We start from the raw sequence: 23,619 nt of genomic DNA on the forward strand, positions 1-23,619 counted from the left end.
GCACACAACAATCTGAGGATCTCTTCAAGTACACACTGGGCACTCAGACTGTGCCCTTGATATATTTGCATAGAGAACATGCCTGGTTCTCTCCATGTGATGGGAGGAAATTCATATTCACCCTATAACTCTAGCTTCTTACTGCAAGGCGGGTCCATGTGCCAAGGCTGTTTGGGGTGGCAGGGGGCAGTCGGTGTGGGTGGGGGGGAGAAAAATTCAGCTTACAGGGAAAGAAAGCACCAATCCAGAATGAAATACAAAAATCACCAATTGTCGTTAATACAAATGCCATGACCAAGCTAGAAGAACGTCGTACTGGGCATTAAAGCACATCCCTACTCCATAAAGCAAACGAACCGCCACACAGATGGTTCAACATCCAGAGAGACTCAGGATTGTCGAGCACTCCTTTCCTCTTCCCTTATTTCTCATGCTGCTGCTTTAGGTGTCCAACCCATGATTTCAACTAGATCCTGTCATTCAACACGGACACCCAGATGAATTCTTAAATAATAATAGTAGTAGTAGTAGTAGCACCTCATTTGGTCATACATAGGGTGAAATGGAGAAAGAAAGTGGATCTTAAGAGAAAACAGATTTTAGACTAACACACACACATATATACAAGATAGCGTCAAAGACCCACAGGGCCAAGGCAGCTCTGTCCACCATCTGCAGTAGTTCTTACCTGTGTAAATGAATCTTCCCGGTGTCCCTTTGCAGAACTGTTTGGATTTGTAGGACAATGTGACCTCTACAACACCAGGGATGTGCCGAGGAGGAGTCTGCACCCGGATGGCATGAGGAGTAATCAACTAGGGGGGAGACGTTTGGGAAAAAAACATTGTCACTGCATTATGTAAAGGACTCATTTCATATGTTTCTTATCAGCTCTCAATAAACATAGCCTTCAAACACATAATTAACCTGTCAGTGTTTAAATACAATCGTGATGGAACCTGTATAAAAGACACTGACGACAATATTTACAAGTGCTCTGAGCACAGCCATAACAACTTTATCTGAGTTTTCCTACACGGCAGGCACTCTGCTTCCTGGTTTGAAAAGTGAACCTGGCCTAATGAAATGATTTATCTACTACAGGATATCCTTTGGAAAATCTCTGTTTGAAGCAGACACCCAAATCAGAGCTGAGCTCTGCCACTCCTCTCCAGAGCTGGTGGGCCTGGTGTTTGAAGTGAGCCCTTAAACACGTGCAAAACACAGAGGTAGGAAATCAGTGGGCCAAGGTGCTCTGATTAGCTGCAGAGCACATGTAGGAAATGCCCCTGAAGACCATTTGGTGCATTAACTACCAGAGGCACAATCAAAGAGCTTTAAAGGGGAAACCCAAGAATGTGCCTCCCTGAAATAGCTGAGGGATCTAGCAGAACTAAGCACTGTCCATAAAAGGGAAATGGCAAGTTGGGGAGGGGGCTGGAGTATGCTCAGTGGTCCATTATGCAATGCCACGTGCACAATGAGGAAGGTCATTTCTGAACCCTGTTGGCAGCCAGAGTGCACTGCAAAGCAGAATTTATTTTTTAATACTCGTATCTTTGTTTATATAACTAAAATGTTATTAACGGCCATAAAACTGGCATTATCTGCTTCTTTGAAAACCCCAGCCCTGGTATTTGACTGGCTGACCTCTGATGGTGCTGGACTCTGCGTGCTCTCTCTGTGGTGTGTGCAACAGCCCATTCGTTACTCCTTTCAGACGCATTTAGATCAGTGCTGCGGTACTGAGTCAGTATGCAGTGGGTGATCACTTGAGTTTATACTAACTCATGTTTGTGCTGTTCTTATAACTTAGAAAGGGCTTTTGTTTCAATATGCAAATTCAAATGTTTTGCCCAGAGAATCACAGGTGACACCATGAGAATCCAGGTGACACCCACAAATGCCAGCCCCTGCGTCCTGCCCGGGTAAACTGTCCTAGCACAAAGTCCTGGCAGAAAGAATATAAGAAAGTTGCTACTGCTAAAATCCGCAAGTAATTTCTTTCAAATGCTCTTTCTTGAAACATAAAGGTCATCTGCATAAAAATCATTTTAACTTAGTAGTTAGAAATGCCTATCCTCTTCCATAGAATGTGTGGACCCTTAGTTTATTTGCGGGAAATACATAGAAGATACTTCAGTAATATCGTGCTTATGTGGAACCCCTGGAGACTGAGCTCTCCATGGCTAAATTTTTCAGACGGCTAAGGGTTTATCCATAAAAGCACAAAAAATATTTAAGATTTTGACCTTCTCATACTGAAATTCTTCCAAAATGCATTATATGTTTTCTAAAGTTAGCAAAGTATATATAATTTGATTTAGCCTTGATAAATCAAGATTTTCGTTTGGAACACCCCTTCTTATATCTTGTATCAAAGCTCTATTTATCTTAGATCTATATATCTTCTATAATACAGAAAAGCCCTAAGTGACCACTGAGGTATGAGGGGCTATTTTCCCCTGCACTAAATGGCCCTGGATACCTATGAGTTTTAAATTATTTCTATTTTATTCATTTTTTTTTTTTGTCTTTTTTCCTCCTGGTGTCCTTTGCACCTTCTATACTGCTCTTCTAATCTTTAAGCATCGAAATCAGGAAATCAAGTTTACTATTGTATAGAGAATAGGAGAAGAAAAGAGGCTCTGGAGAGCAGTAAAAGATGATCTTCCAAAATCAAGTGCATGTTTAATCTCAACTGATCAGACAGTGTTTTTGCAATGTTGGGATTAACACCTGCTGAGTACCTAGGTTATCTACTACATTGCCGAGGATTTTACTTGCAAACACTAATTTGGTCAGATGTGTTTTACTTGCAAACACTAACTTTGGTCACTAATTTGGTCAAAATCGTAAGTATTTTTATCCCTTTTTTTCAGATGTGAAAACAGAATCATAAATTGTTAAACTGCTTGCACAAATCACCCTCGTTAGAGCAAATAAGAGCAAAACAGTGACCCCAATGCAGTTCAAAAAATGACAGGAACAAATTCTTCCTATCTAACCATAAAAAAGAAATTGTTTATATTCATACCTTTAAACTTTTTAAAGGTAGTATCAAACTCAAAATTTTCAGATCCAAAGACTGTGTGTGTGTGTTAATCTACATGCTATATCTAGTTTTCTTTTACTGCCTGGTCCTTGGCTATGTTTTTGATGGTGGAAGTTGCCATATAGTTATATTCCAAATAAGTGGTGTGCTTCTATCTTAAGAGTTACTTGGACTGTAGGGTAACATTAATTCACGATATTTAGGAGAACTTTCAGCCAGTTACAAAACACTTCACCTGCCCTCCCTTTTCTCAGGGGAAATACATTTTAAAAGATGGAAAGATATCAGCAGACAATTGAGACATCTTTTTAAGCATAAGAACTTATTACCTATGAGTTGCTACACTAAGAAACAAAGTTCATGGGCCTTACAAATTGATTAGATATGACTGCAAAGAAACTACTAAGAGAGTGGGGTGTTGGCATAAAGTACTAGGCTCAGGAAATAGAAACAAATTTTCATTTACAATTTTATTTTCAGTTTTAATCAATCACTCTAACTAAAGCAGAGATTCATTCTTGAAATAACTATCCTTCGCAAATGAGGTAGAATATGAGTCACCATTAGAGAGTGAATTTGTTGATGTTTTCCTTGCTGTGGATGTTAGTCTGGGAACAGGCTCTAGCACTGACACGTGATACTGCTGGCTTACGGAAGGAAAAACTTGTATCTAACTTCTGTCAGTTGAAAGCAGAGGCTTAATTACTAATCACTCAAAGAATTACAGTATTTATTACGGGAAGGAATGCTAGTAATCAGTTAAAACTAACACTCTCATTTCATTAGCGAAGGACACAAAAGTCCAGAAAAGTCTAGTGGCTGCAAAAATTGACCCAACATCTTAGGGAAAAGACAGGGTCTAGATTTGGAAGTCTAGAACTCAAGACCCACCTCCAAACCCCTCCGCCATCTCAGGATAAATTTCCCACATTGTTCCAACCTGGCTGAACTAAGGCAGCCCCTCTAAGTTACAGAAGGAGGAAGGGCTCAAGTAAGTCTAAATTTTCCGAACTTCCATCATTGGAATACCACTTTCTTAGTTTTGCCATATCTATAAACCACTTGTACAATTATGTACTTAAAAATTTTTAATTGGTTACCTTTTTGTTTAAAGTAACTTATTTTAAAAGGAAGCTATATTATTATCGCAACTGGTATCCCCTGCCAGAATAAGAAGGAACTGTGGGTGGTAATCTTAAAGTTAATATGATGTTAGATCCTAGCTAGATAATGTTGACAACCTGCGTGGGTTTATTGAAAAGGGAGTTGAGCTAGTGCTGGACATTACAGACTTGTTTGCCCCAAATGAGACTTTGTCCCTTAACATAAATCAGAAGGATTAAAAGAGAAATAAAAGGAAAATCACTTTCTCAGGATATGATTCAGTTCTACTTAATGTCTGTGTCGAATCCAAAATGGTCTCCTGTACAACCAGGGGGCACGTACCCCACACTTTGGGAAATTCTATTCTAAGTGATTAGAGAACAGATTCACTCTTTTGACTTAACTTCCTTAAATCACAAACCAAACGAGCTAAAAATAAATATTCTTCTGAAACCCTGTAGCATCTGACACTACTTTCTTCCTTTTTGGAAGTCTACACTTTCTTCACTTCTGTGACACTAATTATGAGACCTAAGACTTGCAGAGCATCTGATGGTTTATCAAAGCGCTTTCACATTCACTCTTTTAAAACCCATCCTTATGGGATATGTATTCCAGATGAGAAAAGTTGAGGGTCAAGCAAGTTAACTAACATTATTTGAAACAGTAGAAGAAAACCCATCTCTTAGGCCTGTAAATAAGTGTTTTCCAGGGCTCCTCTCTTATTCATTGGCTCCTGTTCTCTTCATGTGCCAACTATTTCTTTCTGCCAACTTGTTAACTGTAGAAATTTCACAAGTCTTGTTCTAGATCTTTTTCTTTTTCACTCGCCTGACATTTCTTGAATTCACTCATTGGCTCAACCACCTCACCTAAACTGACTTCCAAATCTACACCTGTAGCTTTGATCTCTTTGGCCAAGCACCACATTTTTATGAACAACAGAGTAACAGAATCTCCCTGAACATGTCTTATTGCCACCTCAATCTCAATAGGGCCCAAGATAAATTTATCATCTTCCTACCTATAAATGTATTTCTTGCTCCTGTGTTCCCTCTCTCAGTTAAGGGAACACTCTCCTTTGAATCACCCAAAATAGAAAACTTAGGATCATCTTACTTTTTTTCTCCCTTCAACTTTTCTTTTAGTCATGTTGATTTTACCCTCCACTGAATTCCACTGGCCCCTTGCCTGCCTTCTTTATGCTGTTCAGGTTGTCACCATTTCTTACTCAGATGACTGCAATATTATAACTGCCTTCTAAATGGTCTCTCTCTACTTCTACCTTCTCCACCAGAATTATCTTCTTCAAATCAACCTCACCACGTCATGCCCCGACTCAAAACCTCACCTGCCCCCTTTGTGTATGGTATATAGTCCAGACTCCTTGGCATGGTAGTCAGGTGCTCTAAGGCCTGACAGCTGATCACCCTTGCTATTCACCCTCCCCACTCTGCCCTTCCACACTCTGAAGGCCATGTGGATACATGAAAACACCACGGCCTTGCCTAACAGCTTTTCTTTGTTCATGCCATTTCTTGCCTAAACTTTCCCCTACTGATATTCTTCTTGTTCTTTAAGACCCTCACCAGATGCTATCTCTTCCAATAAGTTTTACCTGATCCACAGTTACCCGCACCTTTGTAAGAATTTATATAATTATGGAATGTATACTACAGAACTTAGCATCCTATTTTACTTTGTGCCATAAAGATTTTCTTACACATCTTTTTCCCATTAGATGGTCCCTAAGATCGGCTACAGGGTCTAATTCATATCTGTATCCTCTAAAGTATTTAACTGAATGCCTTACATACAGGATATTTCCAAAATATTTCTGAAATAAATACTTGTGTAAATTAGACCAGAATTCCACTAGATGTTTGATTGCATTAAGCAAGCAATTCCTATCCATAAGAACCCACTATTCTTAACCTGATAATATTTAACCCTCATTCCCTAAGTTGCTCTTAAAATTAATTATCCAACTGGCCCAGAACTCAGGTCCCTGCATGAGACTACTGCTCAGATATCATCTAAGTGGTAAAAAAGAAGATGTCTAAAGGTCTGGGACTCATTCCAGTGAGAAGGGATAAGGCGAAACAAAGAAAAAAATGGTTAAGCAATACTAAAAAGTGGGCCACAAAGGATCAATGCTCCAACAGCAGTGTTTATTTCTAGACTGATGACATTAGATGTGATACATCTTCTGTCTCTCCTGATTCTTCCTCATGTTTGTGTGTGTGTGTGTGTGTGTGTGTGTGTACTTCTGTGTTTATTTGTGTGTGTGAGAGAGTATGCATGTGCTTGCACAGGAAATAATAATCATATAAATAATTCTGGAATAAATAAATTCATACATTTACAGGTATTACTTTTATTATGAGAAAAATATTACTAAAATCAAAAGTAGAATACTATCAGTTTTGTGCAATATGTATTGCATGTGATTATATAAGAATTAGATATCTATTTGCATGGAAGAAAGACCAAAAGGAAAATCATCAAAGTGTCAAGAGACGTTACCACTAGATGGTAAAGTTACGGGTAATTATATTTTCCTCTGCTTACCTCCCTGAATTTTCAGGCTTCTCAACAATCAGAATGCATTAATATTATAATCAGAAGCAATCATTTTTAAGTGTGGTATCACAATGAAAGAAACACACATGGTCTCTGCAAGGCCCCAGAAGAGGCTGCCAGCACACCAAGGACCTGCCGGCGACAGCAATTTTGCTCCCTCTGAGCTGCCTGTGTGAGCATTTTCTCTTCTCCAGACTCAGAGCACAAGAGCAGAAGAGTCCCGAGTGGTCGGCCAGGCGAGGCACGCTTGCTGTGGCCTCTGGGTACAAAGTGAAGCTGCTGTGACCGTGAGAGACAGGATGCAGACATGGGGGGCGGTGGGTGAGGCCTGTCCTTGGCAGAGTGGGAAACAGGAAAGAGGAACGACTCCCTCTGTGGGTGCACAGAGAATCATGAAAGATGCATAGGGTTGGAAGCAAAACCCCAAAGAGGCAGTCTGCAAAGCCTGGGAGTCCAGAAGAGGGGCACGGGAGAGGATAATTCTCCAAGCGGTTTTTATAAAAGTCTCTAGCAGGATCAAAAGTGTGACCCACGTGGTGGGTGAATGAGAGTACCTAGTATTTTAAAATATTAATGGAGACATGTTGGAGAATTCTGGGGGAAAACAAGTCTTGGGAATCACCTTCTTCTCTGAGAGCCAGTAGCACTTACTATCTGTATCCCTGTAGCTCACACTAAATGGATGGTGGTGATGACCTTGATGGTGACTTCAGCAGCAGTGACTTTTCATTGTCTTCTTACTATGTGCCACGTACTGTGAGAAACTCCTTCAGTGATTTCTGTCCTATAGTATTAGGGACAGGCAAGGGTAGTAGCTGGTTCACAGATGTGAAAAATGAATTTCAGGAAAGTTAAGAAAAATGACCAGGGAACCGATAAGAAGCATCAAGTCTGCCTGACTGATGACCACCATTATACAACCACAGCTGTCCCTCCCTACTACTGTTTACTGTTTTTCCATAATTCCTGGCACTTGTACTTTTCATCCTACCTCCACTGTTAACGGGGTGGAATGGGTCCTCAGCCTCTCCTGCATTCAGAAATGTTCTGGGAACACAGCAGGTCCTCAAAATAACCTTTCTCACTGGTGACAGGCTGGCTGAGAATTATGTCCCAGCAAAACAAAAAAGCAATTCCAAGAGAAGCCTTTACGCACGTTTTCCAACCAATGGAACTATATGAAATAAATGCAATTTGAAGTTCCATGCCACAAAGCCAAAAAAATAACTGGGATTACTAGAAAGCGCACCAGTGATTTTTCATTACCACCCTTAGGACTTAATATTTTAGCCTTAATCACTTTCAACACTAAAAAGTAAAAACAAAACAAAAAACTCCAAAACAAGCAAAGACTTAAAGAGAAGGGGTAAAAGGAAGGAAAAGTTAAAGTTTCTTCTGTGGAAAAAAAATTAACAGCTATGACTAGAAAAAAGGCTAAAGTGGGCGCTGGTACAGTGGTTTTTAGGTGTTACCCCTCCAAGAGTCTGGGTTCTAAGGTACACTGGCCCATTCACCCAGTGTCACCCTCTGTGCCTCACTTTACCATCTTATCCTGCACCAGCTCCTGCTCTGTGGGAGTACAGACAATAATGTTAAATATGCTTTGTGTTTGGGTAGAGCTTCTCTAGGGACCCTAAAGCACTTTCCAGATTAATTTTTAAATTTATGTATTAATAATTCTCACAGCATTCTCCCTCCTCCTCAATTAGGATAATAATATCCATCTCTTTTGAGATAGGCAGGGGGTGCTGAGTGATGGACATAAAACAGACACTTAAATAAGGAAACTATAACATAAAAACATAATTAAAGCTTCAAAACCAAATCGACTAAGGAGCTTTAAAGAGACACCACAGTGATGGTGACCACACAAGAAAACTTATTTTCCTTCCACTCCGGGGCATTCATCTTTCTGTAGGTAAACATGGTGTTTAAAAAATATTATTTTCTGGAGTTCTTAAAGAAAGTTGAAATATGATCAGTGTATATTCTTGGGGACTGTGCTGGCTGTACCTACATATTTTATCTCTATTCCCCTGAAGTGGATACAACATAAGTCAGGGGATGCCAGCTCTTCTCTCTCAGTGTATTCTGGTTTGTTCCCTAATCAGGGTTCTCTGGGTTTCGTAACCCAGATTTTTTTCATTCCCAAGAATTGCCTGTCTCAAAGGCAGTATATGATTTCTCAGGGAACGTGAGAGAAAGCGCGTGGAAGCATTTACTGTTTCACAAACATTCTGGTTTCCTTTTGTCCTTTCAAGAAAATAACAAAACCAATGTTTAGCAAAATATGTTGGGTCACATGAATTCCCAAAGATAAACTTTATGTATGAATGTCAGAGGAGACTTTTGAAACCAAAGTCCCAGGAATTGAGTTAAAAGGGGATTTAAAATCTACGTTTTAACAGTCAGGAGTATCTCCTAACACTGTCTGAAATATCTCTCACATAGGTATTGACATAGACACAGACACATAGAAGAGAGATATAGATCTATTTTCCTATTGATTGCCTGCATCCCCCAACTAGAATATAAGCCCCATGAGGATATGAACTTGGTCTTTCTTGTTTTCACTACTCTGTTTCCAGTTTTAAGAGTGCCTGGGAACTAGCAGACATTCAATAAATACTTACTGAACATTGAATGAGTAAATACCGTGACATCATTAACCACCACTAATAATTAGGATAAAGATTCAACAACGTCCCTTATGAATCTACCAAAAAGATATCATCAGTACCACCCCATTCAAAAAATCTTTTTACTAAAGAAAAAAAATTATTTTAACTTTGCCCCCACAGACTTCCTGGTAGCCTCATTAAACATTCACCAAAATATACTACCCAATTCTTCTGACCGAGAAACTAGCCAGGTCCCTAAATCAATGCACTTAATTGTACAAAACAAAACAGCAATAACATCATCTTTCCAAATAACAGATCGGGGAGAAAAAGGCTAAAATAAATACATTATGCTTCAACTACCTTTGGTTTTGTGGGTTGATTGATTTATTTATTTTTCGGTAATTTATTTTTTAAATAAACTTTCTCCACCTCTCTTCCCAGGATGTAAATCTTGTGCCAGTTGGGCACCATTAAAGACTGGATCCCATCCTGACCATCTGGGAGCTGGAAAAGCACTGGTGAGTTCCTGAGGTCCAGAGTATTCCAGACGGAGAGGACTGGACACCAGTAACGCCAGCCCCTGTGGTTTGAAACTGCACAATGGGCTCTTTCTCGAGGCTTGTTTTTCTACATTAGTCAAGAAGGAATATCATTCCCTAGTTGGGCCTGGCTTAGGGTCCTGGGTTGCTGCTTTGTTTGTTTGAAAATTAAAATATAAAAGAAAAAGGAAGGCCAGATACATTTTTGGAAGGGGCTGCATGTCATCAAAGCCGGTGGTTTGCAGGGCAGAATCTTTGCCTGCAAAGATTAGGAATTAGGAAGAAAAACGTAAGAACCAAAAGGTAGACTAGCTGGGAATGAATTCACCTTTCACCAAAAAGTCTTTTAGGTTCTTTCGGAGCTCTAAGAAAAGGATATCAAAGCTGTAAGATGCTAAACAGTGACTCATTCTCACATTCTTCAGTGGTATAGTTCCTATTTGCATCCTATCTACAGTGATCCTTGCGCATATACTCAGTAACTCCTGATTTAACACATCCCTCCAGGAAGTGAGTTCTGCCGAAAACTGAAGCCAACCCCCTTTAAATACCCTGCCACCACAACTGCTTTCACTGAATTCTTTCGAGGATGCATTACACACATCATGCTGTTTCAGACAGAAGATATTGAATATAATTGCCATCTCTTTCTTGACTACTCAGGGCCACTGTCATTATGAACAGCCATTAACATGCTGCGCAGTAATATAGTTCTTCATCTGCTTTTTAGGTTTTCCTTTCCTTCCCTTGACATTAAGCTGTCACTTCTGCTGTCACTGAGCCTGCTTCTAACAACCCGCCTCTAGTTTGCTCCTTCTAATTTGCTATGACCTGGGAAAACAGATAACATAGTTGGTTTAAAATTACTGTTCTGGTCACCTCAAAGTCTGTTATTTTATGTATTTACTTTTTTTTTTTTTTTTTTTTTGGCTCACTTCTGGTTTCATGTTGAATTTTGGAGAGTTGCGGTGACTAGGACACTCTTCTCTGGATAAATGAGCTTTCACTACCTTCTTTTTAGATGGTTAAAAAAAAAGATGGCTCTGGAGTCAGAAAGATTTTGGTTCAAGCCCAAGTTTTGCAAACTACCAGCTGTGGGGCTTTTGGAAAGTCACTCAACCTCTCTGGCCTTCAATTTCATTGTCTGGGAAGGGGGAAGGGCTAGTTATCTAACTAGTGTTATTAAAGGATTTATTGAATTAACGCCTATAATGAGTTTAGGAGAAGGCCTCACTGGTATCAATCACTTAAAAAGTGTTAGTTTTATTACTACTTAATCCTCACCATAACCAACAGATTTACACTAAGGTATTTATGTGCATCCTTACTGCACAATAAATATATCTAAATATAAACTACCTAATTATACACGCATTAACAAAAACTAAACTGCAGTCTATCTGGTACTGACACTATGAAGCAGCACTGAATATAACAGTTGCTAAAAAGTAGCATTTGTTTGATTAAATGAATGAATGAAAGGAGAAGCAGTGTCATTCAACACTATTTTGTATAAATTAATGCCTCTGAAGTGTAAGGCTCTGTGCTAGACTCTGTAGACTAAGCTGAATTCAGCATGGATCCTGCCTTCAAGGGAGAGGGCAGCCCCTTATGTCACAATAATCAAAGATAGAAAGTGATAAGAACATAAGATGGTACAGATAAGGCCATTAGGAATTTAGAAAGAGAAAATATTCAATATCTAGAGCTGTGAGGGAAGATTTCACAGACAAAAATGATTTTTTTCCAGATCGTAAAGGGCGGAAGGATGTGGGCACAGAAAGGATGGAAAAGCATTGTGGAAGGAGGAATGGCATAAACAAGACAAGAGCGCAGAGGTGAAAAAATCACTGCAGGCAAAAAGAGCCGCATCTTTATCCAATCACTCATTGTGACTGGAGCAGAAGTTAAGATGAATGGTGGGTAAGGATGTTGAAAAGAAAGGTCGGAGGCTTACGGGGCTGTGCTTGAATCCCAAACTACGGAGTTACGGCTTTAGGAAAGAGGAAGCCAGTAAGGTTGCATAAGGAGAAAGGCTTTAGGTCAGATCATCAGGGAGCCATTCCAGCAATCAGCATTGAGCACATGGATGAAATGAGCACAACACTATATAAATATTGACTTTCTTCATTAAAGTCACATGACTGCAGCCAGCTGTGAATTCTGTCTGTGATTCATGTTAAAATTAGAAACACATCACACTTCTGTGGTTTATCCGTTTTCAAGTTTAGGCACATATGTGTACCTCCCAAATGCACTGTAAATAAATAGCTGAAAATGTCAACCTAAAGGCGCTTTTAACTAACCCATAATTATCAACATAGAGGATAGACTTAAAGTGCCTTAGTCATTAAAAATAACAATATAGACTAGAGGATTTTAAAGCATAAGGTGAGCATGGTTGTAACTATGTATATTAAATAGCCCATTAGACTATTTTTAATCTGTTTTTTAAATACGCTGGCTCATTTAGAAATCATTCCCTGTGAAATAACTTGGACTTGAAAGGTATTCTTCAAAGTCGTATTCAAAGTTTGATGCAAGTGATTCAGACTACTCCTTTAATTCTTTACAAATGAAGTCTAAAATTTTGCATTAAGCATCTTCCTCCTAACAGATGATCAATAAGTACAGGTTGAATAAGGACTTGGCAACTTATGTATTTAGGAAAAAGTAGGCAATTAGGAATTATTTAAAACCCGTGCATTTAATAAACTTTGAATTAAACTTATACCTGTAAGCTTCAATATAGGTAAAGTGGATGACACAGCTATTTACATTGTACCCTATTTATATTAACAATTCTTGAAAGAGAAGGTATTTGACACAATGTCTTTCTCCACCTTTCTTAATTTTTTTTGATTTTAGTGGAATTGTATCTCATATAAATGTGTTATACGTAATAGTCGTTAGAGTTGTGATGCTATTATGTATAAAACTTGGAAGGGTTTGGTAAATATAAGGAAGTATGTTAAAAAACTAGGGAAATGTCACGAGAAATCCTGGTAAAAGAGAAAGCTGAATGGGGAGTGAGGTTGGTGTCTGGAGAGCTGGGCTAAAATCCCAGCACTAACTAGCTAAGGCATTCTCAGGACAAGTCACTGCACCGGCGGGCGCTGGAACCTCTTTCTCCTCACTTTCAAAATAAAACAGCTGCAGTTGATGACTGGAAATGCTCCTCAAAGCCCTCAAAATTTTGTGACTCTACATGTGGTTCAGTAAAAATCAAGGCCGGATATAAGGCCTGGGAAACTCACAGTGGGAGCATGTATGAGTTGTAGTCATTCATTTTTTGATGTCACAGAGGAGCAAATACTATTTTTTTTTTTTCAATTTACAGTCCTTCCTCTGAGCTATGTGCACAAATGAGAATAGAAAGTAGATATGGAAAGGAAGAAGGGAAGAAATCAATAACTGCATTTCAAACTTTATTCTCCGACTTCTGGATTCAGGCAGCAAAATTGCTTCTCAGCCCCACAAACTGCCATTTACCTGACTATGGTCACCCATAGGTTTCCCAAACAGTGGCTTCTTTTGCCTTCTGCCTGTCTCTGGGAATGCAGTTGAAGAAAACATTCATCTGGATGAAAAAGACAGTGTATGGCCTCTGGATGAGGCTCACTGGTTCATACAGTAATGTAACTCTGGCTTCTCCCATTTGAGCTAAGTGGTCCTGGCAATCTTTAAATATAGCTGTCCTACAAAATCACATGGTATCTAATGTCAAGTGTGCACGAACTAAAACCAGATGCAACATATGAGAGAAATTCTGTTCAGAGCCTTGCAGTATTAAACAGTAATGGCTCCAAACATTGCTGGTCTAATCTGAATAATACTCTGCAAATATTTCAGATTTTCCTACATCTACCCCAGCCCAATCACTTCATAATTGGGTTTCATGACTTTACTTCATTAACATGAAATCTAAATATACTTCAGCCATTATCAGTATGTCTTCCTGTAAAGTGATCCCTGAAAAAAAAGGTTCTGTGGTCACAAAGTTTGGGACATGCTGCATACTATGTCTTAGATAGTCAAAGTGCATATAAGTACCTCGAAAGCTCTAGGACAGGACCAGTGGAATTTGTCTGACTCAACGTTTTCCACATTTACTGGGAAAAACCTCCCACCCCCATCTGCCATGGGGTGCCTATTAAAATCCCAAAGAACTGGTATATTCCATAGAACTATCTGGAAGATGCATTAGAGCAACATTGTGGTATAAGTCTCAGGTGTAGATCAGATACCAGAATCTGAAGTGTAGAGAGTGAAAATATGGACTGAAGAGATATCAATAGGGAGATCCAGTTTGGGGGCTAATTAAATCATTTTGATGAAGTTCAAAATAAACATGATATTGTATACTGCAAGTGTGTTCTAAAAGTGAAGAACAATAGTGGAAGAAGTTACTTCCCACCCATCCTCACTCCCACACTTCTTACTGTTGGGGGATTTTCAAGGGAGTGAATTCTAGATAAAAGGAATGACTAGAATTGTAGGTGGTTTCCAAGAGGATTTGGTCTAAGACCCTCATTTTCAGATGTTGAGATGGAGGTCCAGTGACCAACAATGACTAAAATGTAGGTGCTCTGACTGGACAATGGAAGGACTATAATTACTCTCTGGCTCCTAGCCCACTGCTACCCTGTGAAATCTAAATCCTTTCTTGGATGGTTGTCCTCCATTCCCGCCACCCTCTGCTCCCTGCCAATCCCACCACTGGACATTTTTTACAGCCAGCTTAAACACCATAAGCTGTATAAATTCTCTCAGATATTTCAGTGACTAATTAAAAGGATTGTGAGAGCCTAAAATGTCCAGCACAGAGATCCACCTGGACATAATAGAAACCTGATTGGTTATTCGAACAGTCTACCTCTGACTACACTACCCTCTCTGCCTTCTAGAACCTTGCCTGGAATTGTAAACCACAAATTTAACTCTAGATTGCATAAATATATTATGTAACTCTCTAATTTGCTACATGAGAACAAGCTATCTCTCTAAATAATATACCAGATCCCACAAAACCTAACTTTAATCACGGATAGCACCTACCCCAGTGCTCGACACCAGCTGGTAAGCCAACCAGTACTCATTGTTTAGAAATTAGAGGAATTCAGAAGGAGATATTAAAATAACAATTAGCTCTACAAACCAGTAGCAGGAGCCCCTCGCCCCTCCAAATCACAGGTTGGTAGAAAAGCAAAAGCAATGAAGTACATGTGTATTCAAGAAAAAAACTCAACCCACATTAAACATTAGCACACATCAACCCTGTTTGTTTCTCTGGGTTTATATATAAAACACTACAAAGATTTTTTTTTTAAGTCTTCTGGTGTAAAACATGATAAGGAGTACAAGAGTATCAAGAAAATAATTTGCTTTGTAAAAAGAGAGGAGAAAGGGCAAGAAGCAATAAGGAAGAGTAACAAAGATGGCAAACCAAATTCACAGGAAAGCCCTGTGGCTCACCCCAAACTTGGGAGCTCACAGAAGGCAGCCCTGAGTTAGGAGCAGGAGAGTGCCACCTTTCTTTTTCCCAGCTGGGGGCAATCAATGAGCTAAAATGAACTACTCACTTGCAAAAGATTGGGTTGGTAGGGGAAGGGCACAGATGAGGGTAAATTAAGCCAGCCCTATTTTCTCTGGCTCTTTTTTAAACTTCTTTAGCTAAAAAAAAGTCTCGAATAATAGCATCAGTTGCTAATCTAAAATGTTGCCTCCTTGTCCTGGCCCACCAGCCTGCTTCCTGCGTGCTTTGAGCTACAGAGTGAAGAAATTGAGAAGAGATAAAAGGCTACTTAAAATGAAAAGTACTAGATCTCAGAGGTGGCATAACCTCAAGAGAAAATGTGGCCAGGGACAAAGAATTTGGATAGACTGGGGTCCTACTCTAGAGAAGAGGCCCAGACAGGTTAACTGTCTTAAATATACAAGTAACTTAGTCATTCATATAGAAAAAGAAGAGGCTGTCTTCTGCCCCTAACACAAAGCATATACCCTTTATAAGGGTAAATTCTTCCTAAAAGCCAACGGCTCCACCCACAAATTTACACAGCTAGAAAATGAAGGGATCGCTCTTCTGATTCTCTACATGACAAGTCTAGCTTACTTTGGGAGGTGATAGTAACTGTTAAGATACCATCAAGTATAAGGCATCAGTGGCAATTCCACCCTGGTCTGATATGGTAAAACCCTAGGGTAAAAATTTTGGCATAGGCTAAATCGTGGACGGTTAAAAAGGTGAGCCCTGGATTTGGACTGTCTGGGTTCACATTGCATCTCCACCAGTTGATAACTGAACAGCTTATTTAACTTCCCCAAGCTCAGTTTCCCGCTTAGTAAAATGAGAACAGCATGCTATACATGCTACACATGCAAGCTGTCACCAGGTTCACATGAGAGCCATGGCAAACACTTAGCATAGTACCTGGCAGGAACTAAGTGCTCAATGAATGTTAGCTAATATTAGTCATACTCTACTTTCATAGATATCTTCTCTTAATATTCACAGTTACCAAGTTCTGATTCTATCCAGTGGAAGCCTGGAGAAATGGCCCCCAATTGTTTTGGGCCCTACCAAAATAAAAGACACTTAATTTAATTTTGGCTAACAACAACAGTCATAGTTACTACTACTGTTGCTATTACTACTCCTACTACTGTACCACCTGGATTACTCTGCATGTCTTTTTTTCCTCTCTTCTTCCTGTCCTTCCTCACTCTCAAGATTCTACCTATTTGCTCTCTCATTAACTTGGGCTTGTATTTCCTTCGTAAAAACATACATTGTGGTTCAAATCCCATCTCTAGCCCTATCTGTCGGTGTGATGGTGGGTCTCTGACCCTCTCTGACACTTGGTTTACTTATATGTATCTAACATGGGGCTATAATGAGAATCAAATAAAATAATACCCGTAAAGTGCCTACGCATGAAAACCCTTAGTAAATGTGAGCTACTTCTCAATTTCTCATCAGTATACAACGGATTTGGGGACTTGGAGCAGTACCAGATTCTCTCCCTGCACTAAAAAAGAGAGAACATCATATCTGTCAAATAGCCTGGATGAAAACCTAAATTTATAAATAGTTTAGAATATTTACAAAAAGTTCACCTCTGCAAGACTCATTTTCCCAAATGTCAGGACCATCATGATGATAACAGGCCAAATTAAAGTCCTCCATCCAGACGCCCAACTGCTAATGCTGCAGGGGATTTATTTATTTTAAAAGAATATCAGCTAAAACATTTTGGGAAACTACATAGTGGGCTTTCACCAGGAAAGAGTCATAGCTGATTTATGATATATCCACGAAGGAGAGCAGTTTGGGAGGAGGAGGTGGGCAAAGAAGAGCATGCGCCCTCCAACCCTCACCTCCCAGCTGGACCCCCCAGATCCATCACGAGGGGCTTCTGGTACACTCAAGGCAGGGGTAGTGGAGGGACATATGAGGGAGGAGGACAAAGGTATCACCTCAGTGGATTTTCCTTTTCATGACTTGCGTTGATTTTTTTATATGGAAACAGATCCCTTAAAGCAATTTAGATAAATCTAAGGTAGAATTTAACCTCCCTTACGTGTTCCCCAAAAAGGGCAAGAAAGTGGGGGAACTGAGAGGAAACTTGGGGACCTTGACAAGGTGGAGGGAAAAATTAACAATTTCCTGATATGCTGAAGTCCTTTATTCCACATCCAACATGGTGCACCTGGCCTAAGACAGGCACGAGGTTGTAAAGGGAGTGTCACACTAACCCCACTTATTCTCAGGGAGGGGTCAAGAATATGGCTGACTCTGAGCCCCACTTCTCAGGCCTCACTGTGACTGCTATGACCTGGATAAAAAGTTCATATTCTATTTATTCTTCCCCTCTTCTCAAGGTCCAGGACAAGCAAAAGAATGAGGGGTAGGAAGGGATGAAGACACAGCCCATGGGACCTGGGAATGGCTATCCTCGTGAGCACTGCTGTCTCCAGCAGCGAGGAAGAAACATATGCCATGTACGTGATGCTTCTAATGTTACAACCCAATGTTTCCAGCAAAGAATGGGGTGCAGTCAGCCAGGGGAATTCAGTCCACCTCCAGACCTGGGCTGTTCTAACTTGGACAACAATGAGCTTGGTGGACTGAGAAGTCCATCTCTGATTCAGCTTTAAGGGAGCTTTGATTCTCTGGCCAAGAGCATGCCGCTTGTTGGATGCTTGGGAAAGACAAAGGCAGTGGCAGAACGAGCTGGCAAGGGGCTTGCTGGAGTGGCTTACTGGCAGTGAGGTGTGCACATAGAAGGCTTAAAAGGAAGGGCAGCCTCTGCTTTGGAAAGATAAATGTACTCAACTGTCACAGTCTTAACTTTCTGCTTATCTCTGTGGCCCCTCCAAAGAGAAAACACAATCAAAACATCTGGATGGGCTAAACAGTGGTGTCATGGGAGGACAACCAGGAATGGAAATAGAAACTCTAGCTCCAGAGTTCTAGCTCCAATTCTGCTACTGACTCCTTTGTGTGGCCACATACCTATCACTCACACTCCATGGGCTCTGGGTGGCTGCTTTGGGGTGATGTAATTACATATGTCTAAGTCTCAGTATGCTTATCAAGAAAAGATACACGTTAAGAGTATTTACCTTGTGGTGTAGAGGGAAGATTAAGATGATCTATGTCAAGAACTCAGCACAGTGTCCAGAATATAGTAAGTCTCAATAAAGTTTAGCCATTCTATGAGCACTGGTAAAGTGTGTGAGATAAGTGAGCTCAATGGTCTCTTGCAGCTCTAACCTTGTTTTTACTCTAAACTTTGGGGAGATGAAAGAAAAGGGGCTCTGGGTATGCTGGCTAAGAAATCGAGGCTCAGAATTTAGAAAGCAAAGGCAAGTTTGCCATGGCTTCTAAGGAATGGTGATACTTATGTTTTGTAATTTGAGCTAATGTTGATTATTGCCAGACAAGTCAACTTGCAGGTTAAAATAATGATCACAGTGCTTGGAAAGTACTGCAAAAATAGAGCATAGTCATTTTCATATGGTTAAAGTCCCACAGTGAGATGTCTGGGAGGTATAAACTCCTAGGGCTGGAAAGAGCCTTGGGTTCTTCTAGGTTCCCCCGGCAAACCGCTCACTCTCTGATGAAGAGTCATTGAATAAGTCAAGAACCACCTACACCTGGATTATTACTGTCACATGAATGGTGATCCTTGAAGATGGTCCTACAATAGACTCCATCTACAAATGTTCACAGATTACTACCTTGTTACAGCTTGAACAGGGCTTTGCCTATATATTTTGTGACTTTGCGTCTCGTTTCCAATTCCCAATACATAATAGGACCTCCACACTGTGGCTAGCCCATGAGGACAAATGACAAAACAGAAGCTCTCCTGGTGCTGATGGGCCAGTGGATGGAAGTCATTCCAGTAGAAAGTGATGCCTCCTGGTAAACCCAACCCATCTTTCCCAGTTTCCAGAGTTCTGTAGACCGGAGCTGGCCCACCCAGACTGCCATCTCTAAATTCTACACACTCTCTTAGAAATGCAAGTGTAGACAGTCTCCTCAACTAGACCAAGCTATTAGATATTAATGTTCAGACAACACCTACCTCACTCCAGACCAGCATGGTACCGAATATGACCTGTAACCCATCAAAGAAATTGTCCCCTATGATGATCACAGTCGCACCTCCCGTCGTCCATCCTTCACTCGGGCTGATGGCTTTGATACAGGGAGTAGCTGCTTTTCAACACACATGAAAAAGAGAAGGAGTCGGCTGTTAGAACCAAACTTTAATGATGGGAGACTTGAGGAAAAGAAAAAAAAAAAAAAATCTTTTATCTTTTCACGAACGGAAAGTCCCTCAAGATCTCAGCATTTCCTAGTCACATTAGGACCTGAAACCTCAGGGTGCAATTTCAGCTTTTAAAAGCATGCTTTTCATTGTTTCTATTAAGATACATATATGTTACCCAAATCTTTTTCAAACCTGAAATCTTATGCAATAAAATGTAGAAGCAAAATTTAATTTATGAAATGCTAAGGATGTTTTTTAAATGGGTGATGTTTTAAAATACACTGGAAACCTCATAGAACTGCTTCATAATTAAATACATCTCCTGAAAAGAAAGCTCATAGATTTTTTAGATAAACATTGCTGTTTGATGGGAAGGGAAGAAACAGAGGAGGCTGGAGCAGAACATCATTCTTGTTCCATGCCTTCTGTCTGTACCACTAACAGAGCAATATTCCTGAATAAAAGTCACTAAGTTTTTTTCAATAAATGTCATGGATCCCATTTTATGGATACAAAGTATGCAGGTCACTCAGGGTGAATTATGTAACCAAATAGCTGAGTCAGGGCTGAACCACAGAAAGTCCCATGACCTTTGCTTTGTTGTCATTCCCAGGCATAAAACCCAAGAACTGGCTTTTTCAAAACTTCCTATCTCCTTTCTTTCCATTATAAATGGCCCTTGGAGATGGGAAATAATTTGCAAATACTGTGATTCCAAACAGACTAGAGGTGGTTTGCCTGATGAGCATGGCGTGCTTTCAACAGAATTACTAGGCAAAAATGAAATCTGTCAGAGAGTACTTTTGTACCACTGAGGATTTTTAACTCCACAATGCCATGCTGCTGTTTTCATGATCACTTTTATGAAAAGGAACAAAGCAAAATTCTAAAGCAAAGGAGATATTGTCTAAGGAGAGAAAATGAGACCCTCCTCTTTAATAAAATGTTTATTAAGTACCCCAGACTGACTTTCCAAGTACTGAAGCCAATGAGAGCACCAGTTAATTTTAACAGGAAGAAACTGGCAAAAAAATTATTGGACTTTGTCAAATTTGGCAAAATGTCATGCTTTAACTTTTGCAAGAAGAAAAGAAAATATGAAGCCCAGCCCGCTGGAACCATTGCTCACGTGCCACCACACAAACAAGCAGAACGGGTTTGCTTTTGAGTCAAATTTATCTTATAAAATTGCACAGAGAAATTTGGAAATATCCAAACTAAATATTTCATGTTGGCTGAACTCACAGCAATGCATTTACAACTAAAACTGGGCAGTTCAGATGTCTTTTCTCTCCCCCACTTTCTCCTAAAAACAAAATAATTAATCAAGGAAATGTAAATGATTCATGGCTTGAAAATTCTTGTTCAATTTTTGACACATATAAAGGTTGTGATCAATGTTCCACAGGCATAGGACTTTTTTGTAAAATCTTCCTTTAAAAGTAACCACGTTTAAATGCATGATTGAGTACTCCTAAACTAATGATAGAATATGATACATGATTCCAAGCAATTTATAAGAGAAATAAACTACATTTAACAACTATATAAAATTCTTAAAATATAAGCAGTTTGGAAACATTCTAGTTAATGTCTCAAAATCTTAATTCTTAATTTCTAACTCAGTATAAGTACTTAGTTGCTAGAGTGGAGTAGAAAAGGTATTACTATATCCCCGGATACTTCTGAGAAGAATAGAATATTGGTTTAACTGAACTGGTCTTGAAAGAGTCCTGCCTGATGGCAAAGTGTGGAATCCAACGGTATCATTAAACGCTGACCCTGCAACTGCCCTCATAAACCACAAAATAATCTTGGTGTTTATTATCTGTATTAGCTTTGGGATTTCTTTTAATTGTTTAAATTTTATTTTTTAATCACACAAGCATGTTCCTTTAGTTAAGTATGGACTCCTCCAGGCTTTCTCATCGTTGCACAAAAGGAGACACAAGGGCGTGTTGGTTTATCTTTGACAGACTCTCCTATTGTAAAGAAGTTATAATAACATGGTCAAGAACTGCCAATTTTATACTTGACCCCAGCTCTCTTTTTTCCATTTGTTATTTGTAGGATATAGAAGGCATGTAAGTACATATATGTATAGATGTGTGTGTATGTGTTCAAACATTTCCTAAGGAAAGTGATAATGTTTTCAACCATCCAGAAAAAAAGGTGCATGTCAACTAGTTAGAGGTAAATGAGCATCAAGTTTCAAGAGGAAAACTGGTGAGGAAACAACATACGATACCATCTTCTTAGCTTTGGGGTAGGAAAAAAAGCCCTGGAGGAAGTACTAAAGGAAAAGATTGGCACCCCTGGATGCATCCTACCTCTATGCTCAGCACAATCCACTATCCCTGCTTAGGGACTAAGTGCCATTCTCAGAACAAGTCAGTCGGGCAGCCCTTTCTAAGTTGAGACCTCAAAGGGTTCCAAAGGTGCTCCTATACCTCTGTGTCATGGCAGTCTTGAGGGGAAGCTCTGTGGCACTCCCCCATTGCGAAGGTTGGAAAATATGTAAAGGAATCATGGGCTGACCCACTGAGAGAGAGGGGTGAGGAAGGGATGTTACTGGCATTTAGTACCTGGAAGTCAAGGATGCTAAGTTTTCATGCATGAGACAGTCCCGCAAATGAAGAACCCTATAATGTCAATAATGCAGGGTAGAAAACACTGTGACTAGCTAAATGAATCAGGCTCAAGAGCAGCTGTTAAGAACTCACAAATCCATACAGGCCAAGGCAAGAAACACAAATGAATACAGCAGCTCAGGGTCTCAGAATAAGCATGAGATGGATGGCTGCTGACACTGAATTGGGGAACCTCCAGCCACTGGTGTCCCCACACAGACGCAGTCCCAGTGTGATCTGGTCTTCTGATCTTTCTAAGGAAGCCAGGAACCCAGATTTTTACGTGAAATTTCCCAATCTTTAAATGCTGGCAGCTAATTCAATATTTTTTTTTAATGTGTAGGCTAAACAAAATGTTTATGGACTTAAATTTAACTCATCGGCTGCCATCTTACATTTTTACCCTAGTCACAAACAAATCTGCCAGACTAAAAGCAGCCCAGGAAGTACTTGCAAACGTGCCTAAAATAACAAGTACCCAAATGTTCACTGCAGTATCGACAGTAAACAGTTTAAGAGTCTAGGTGCCCCCAATAAGGGAGTGATTAAATAAATTATAGTACATCCATACCAGAGGATATGTGGAGTGTCATTAGAATGGACGAAAAAAATTTTCTATAAACTGACATGGAAAGATGTCAAAATATGTCAGTAAGTAAAACAAAAATCAATTTGTAGCCTGATGAATAGTGTGATTCTGTTAATTTTAAAAATGATATCTATTAGCCTATATGCATGAGCATGTGTAGGTATGTGTGAACAGGTATGACAGACAAAAGTCTGGAAGGATGTACACGAACTGTCCCCAGTGGGTCCATATGCAAAAGGAAGGTGACCAGAGAAAGGAGACTATTAAATTCTACTCTATAGATAGCTGTATGGTTTGAATTTTTCCAGTGAGCACATACTAAGGTAATACATTTTAATTAAAAAAATAACAGCAGAGCGTTTAATTCTGTGCAAGATAAAGTTTATACGTTTTAGAGCAAATTGATACTAATTTTTTTTTTTTTAAGCTCAGATGTGCTGAGTAACAGACCCTGAGCCTCCCCTTCCATCTTCTCTTTGGGTATGTTTTCTCTGAGAAAGCTCAGAGAATATCTGCAACGACTTGTTTTTCTTTCATTCAGGATATCCAGAGAGATGCAGAGGGAAGATAGTTTATAATAGTCACGGTGGATGTGTTCGGTGAAATCTGAAGGTGAAAAGACTCATGAAAGAGTTCAATCCAGCCCAGGAGTGTAATAATCAATACAATTCTATCTCCAAGGAAATATTATGGAATGGGGGAGAGGAGTG

General features: G+C 39.7%; 1 protein-coding gene across 11 annotated transcripts in view; it reads right to left on the minus strand.

Moving 5' to 3' along the window:
* EBF1 (EBF transcription factor 1) overlaps positions 1 to 23,619 on the minus strand; it is a 398,013-nt gene that overhangs the window by 77,049 nt on the left and 297,345 nt on the right. For 7 of the 11 annotated variants that reach the window (XM_068536302.1, XM_068536303.1, XM_068536304.1 and 4 more), the window contains 2 exons: positions 19,502 to 19,635; positions 689 to 815 (listed from right to left, as the gene is read on the minus strand). In XM_068536302.1, the coding sequence (XP_068392403.1) occupies positions 689 to 815; positions 19,502 to 19,635 (261 nt within the window). The remainder of the gene's footprint in view (positions 1 to 688; positions 816 to 19,501; positions 19,636 to 23,619) is intronic. The other 4 variants (XM_068536299.1, XM_068536296.1, XM_068536306.1 and 1 more) reach the window with 1 other exon arrangement.

The sequence above is a fragment of the Eschrichtius robustus genome, chromosome 2 (assembly GCF_028021215.1).
Source record: "Eschrichtius robustus isolate mEscRob2 chromosome 2, mEscRob2.pri, whole genome shotgun sequence".
Classification (NCBI taxonomy): Eukaryota; Metazoa; Chordata; class Mammalia; order Artiodactyla; family Eschrichtiidae; genus Eschrichtius; species Eschrichtius robustus.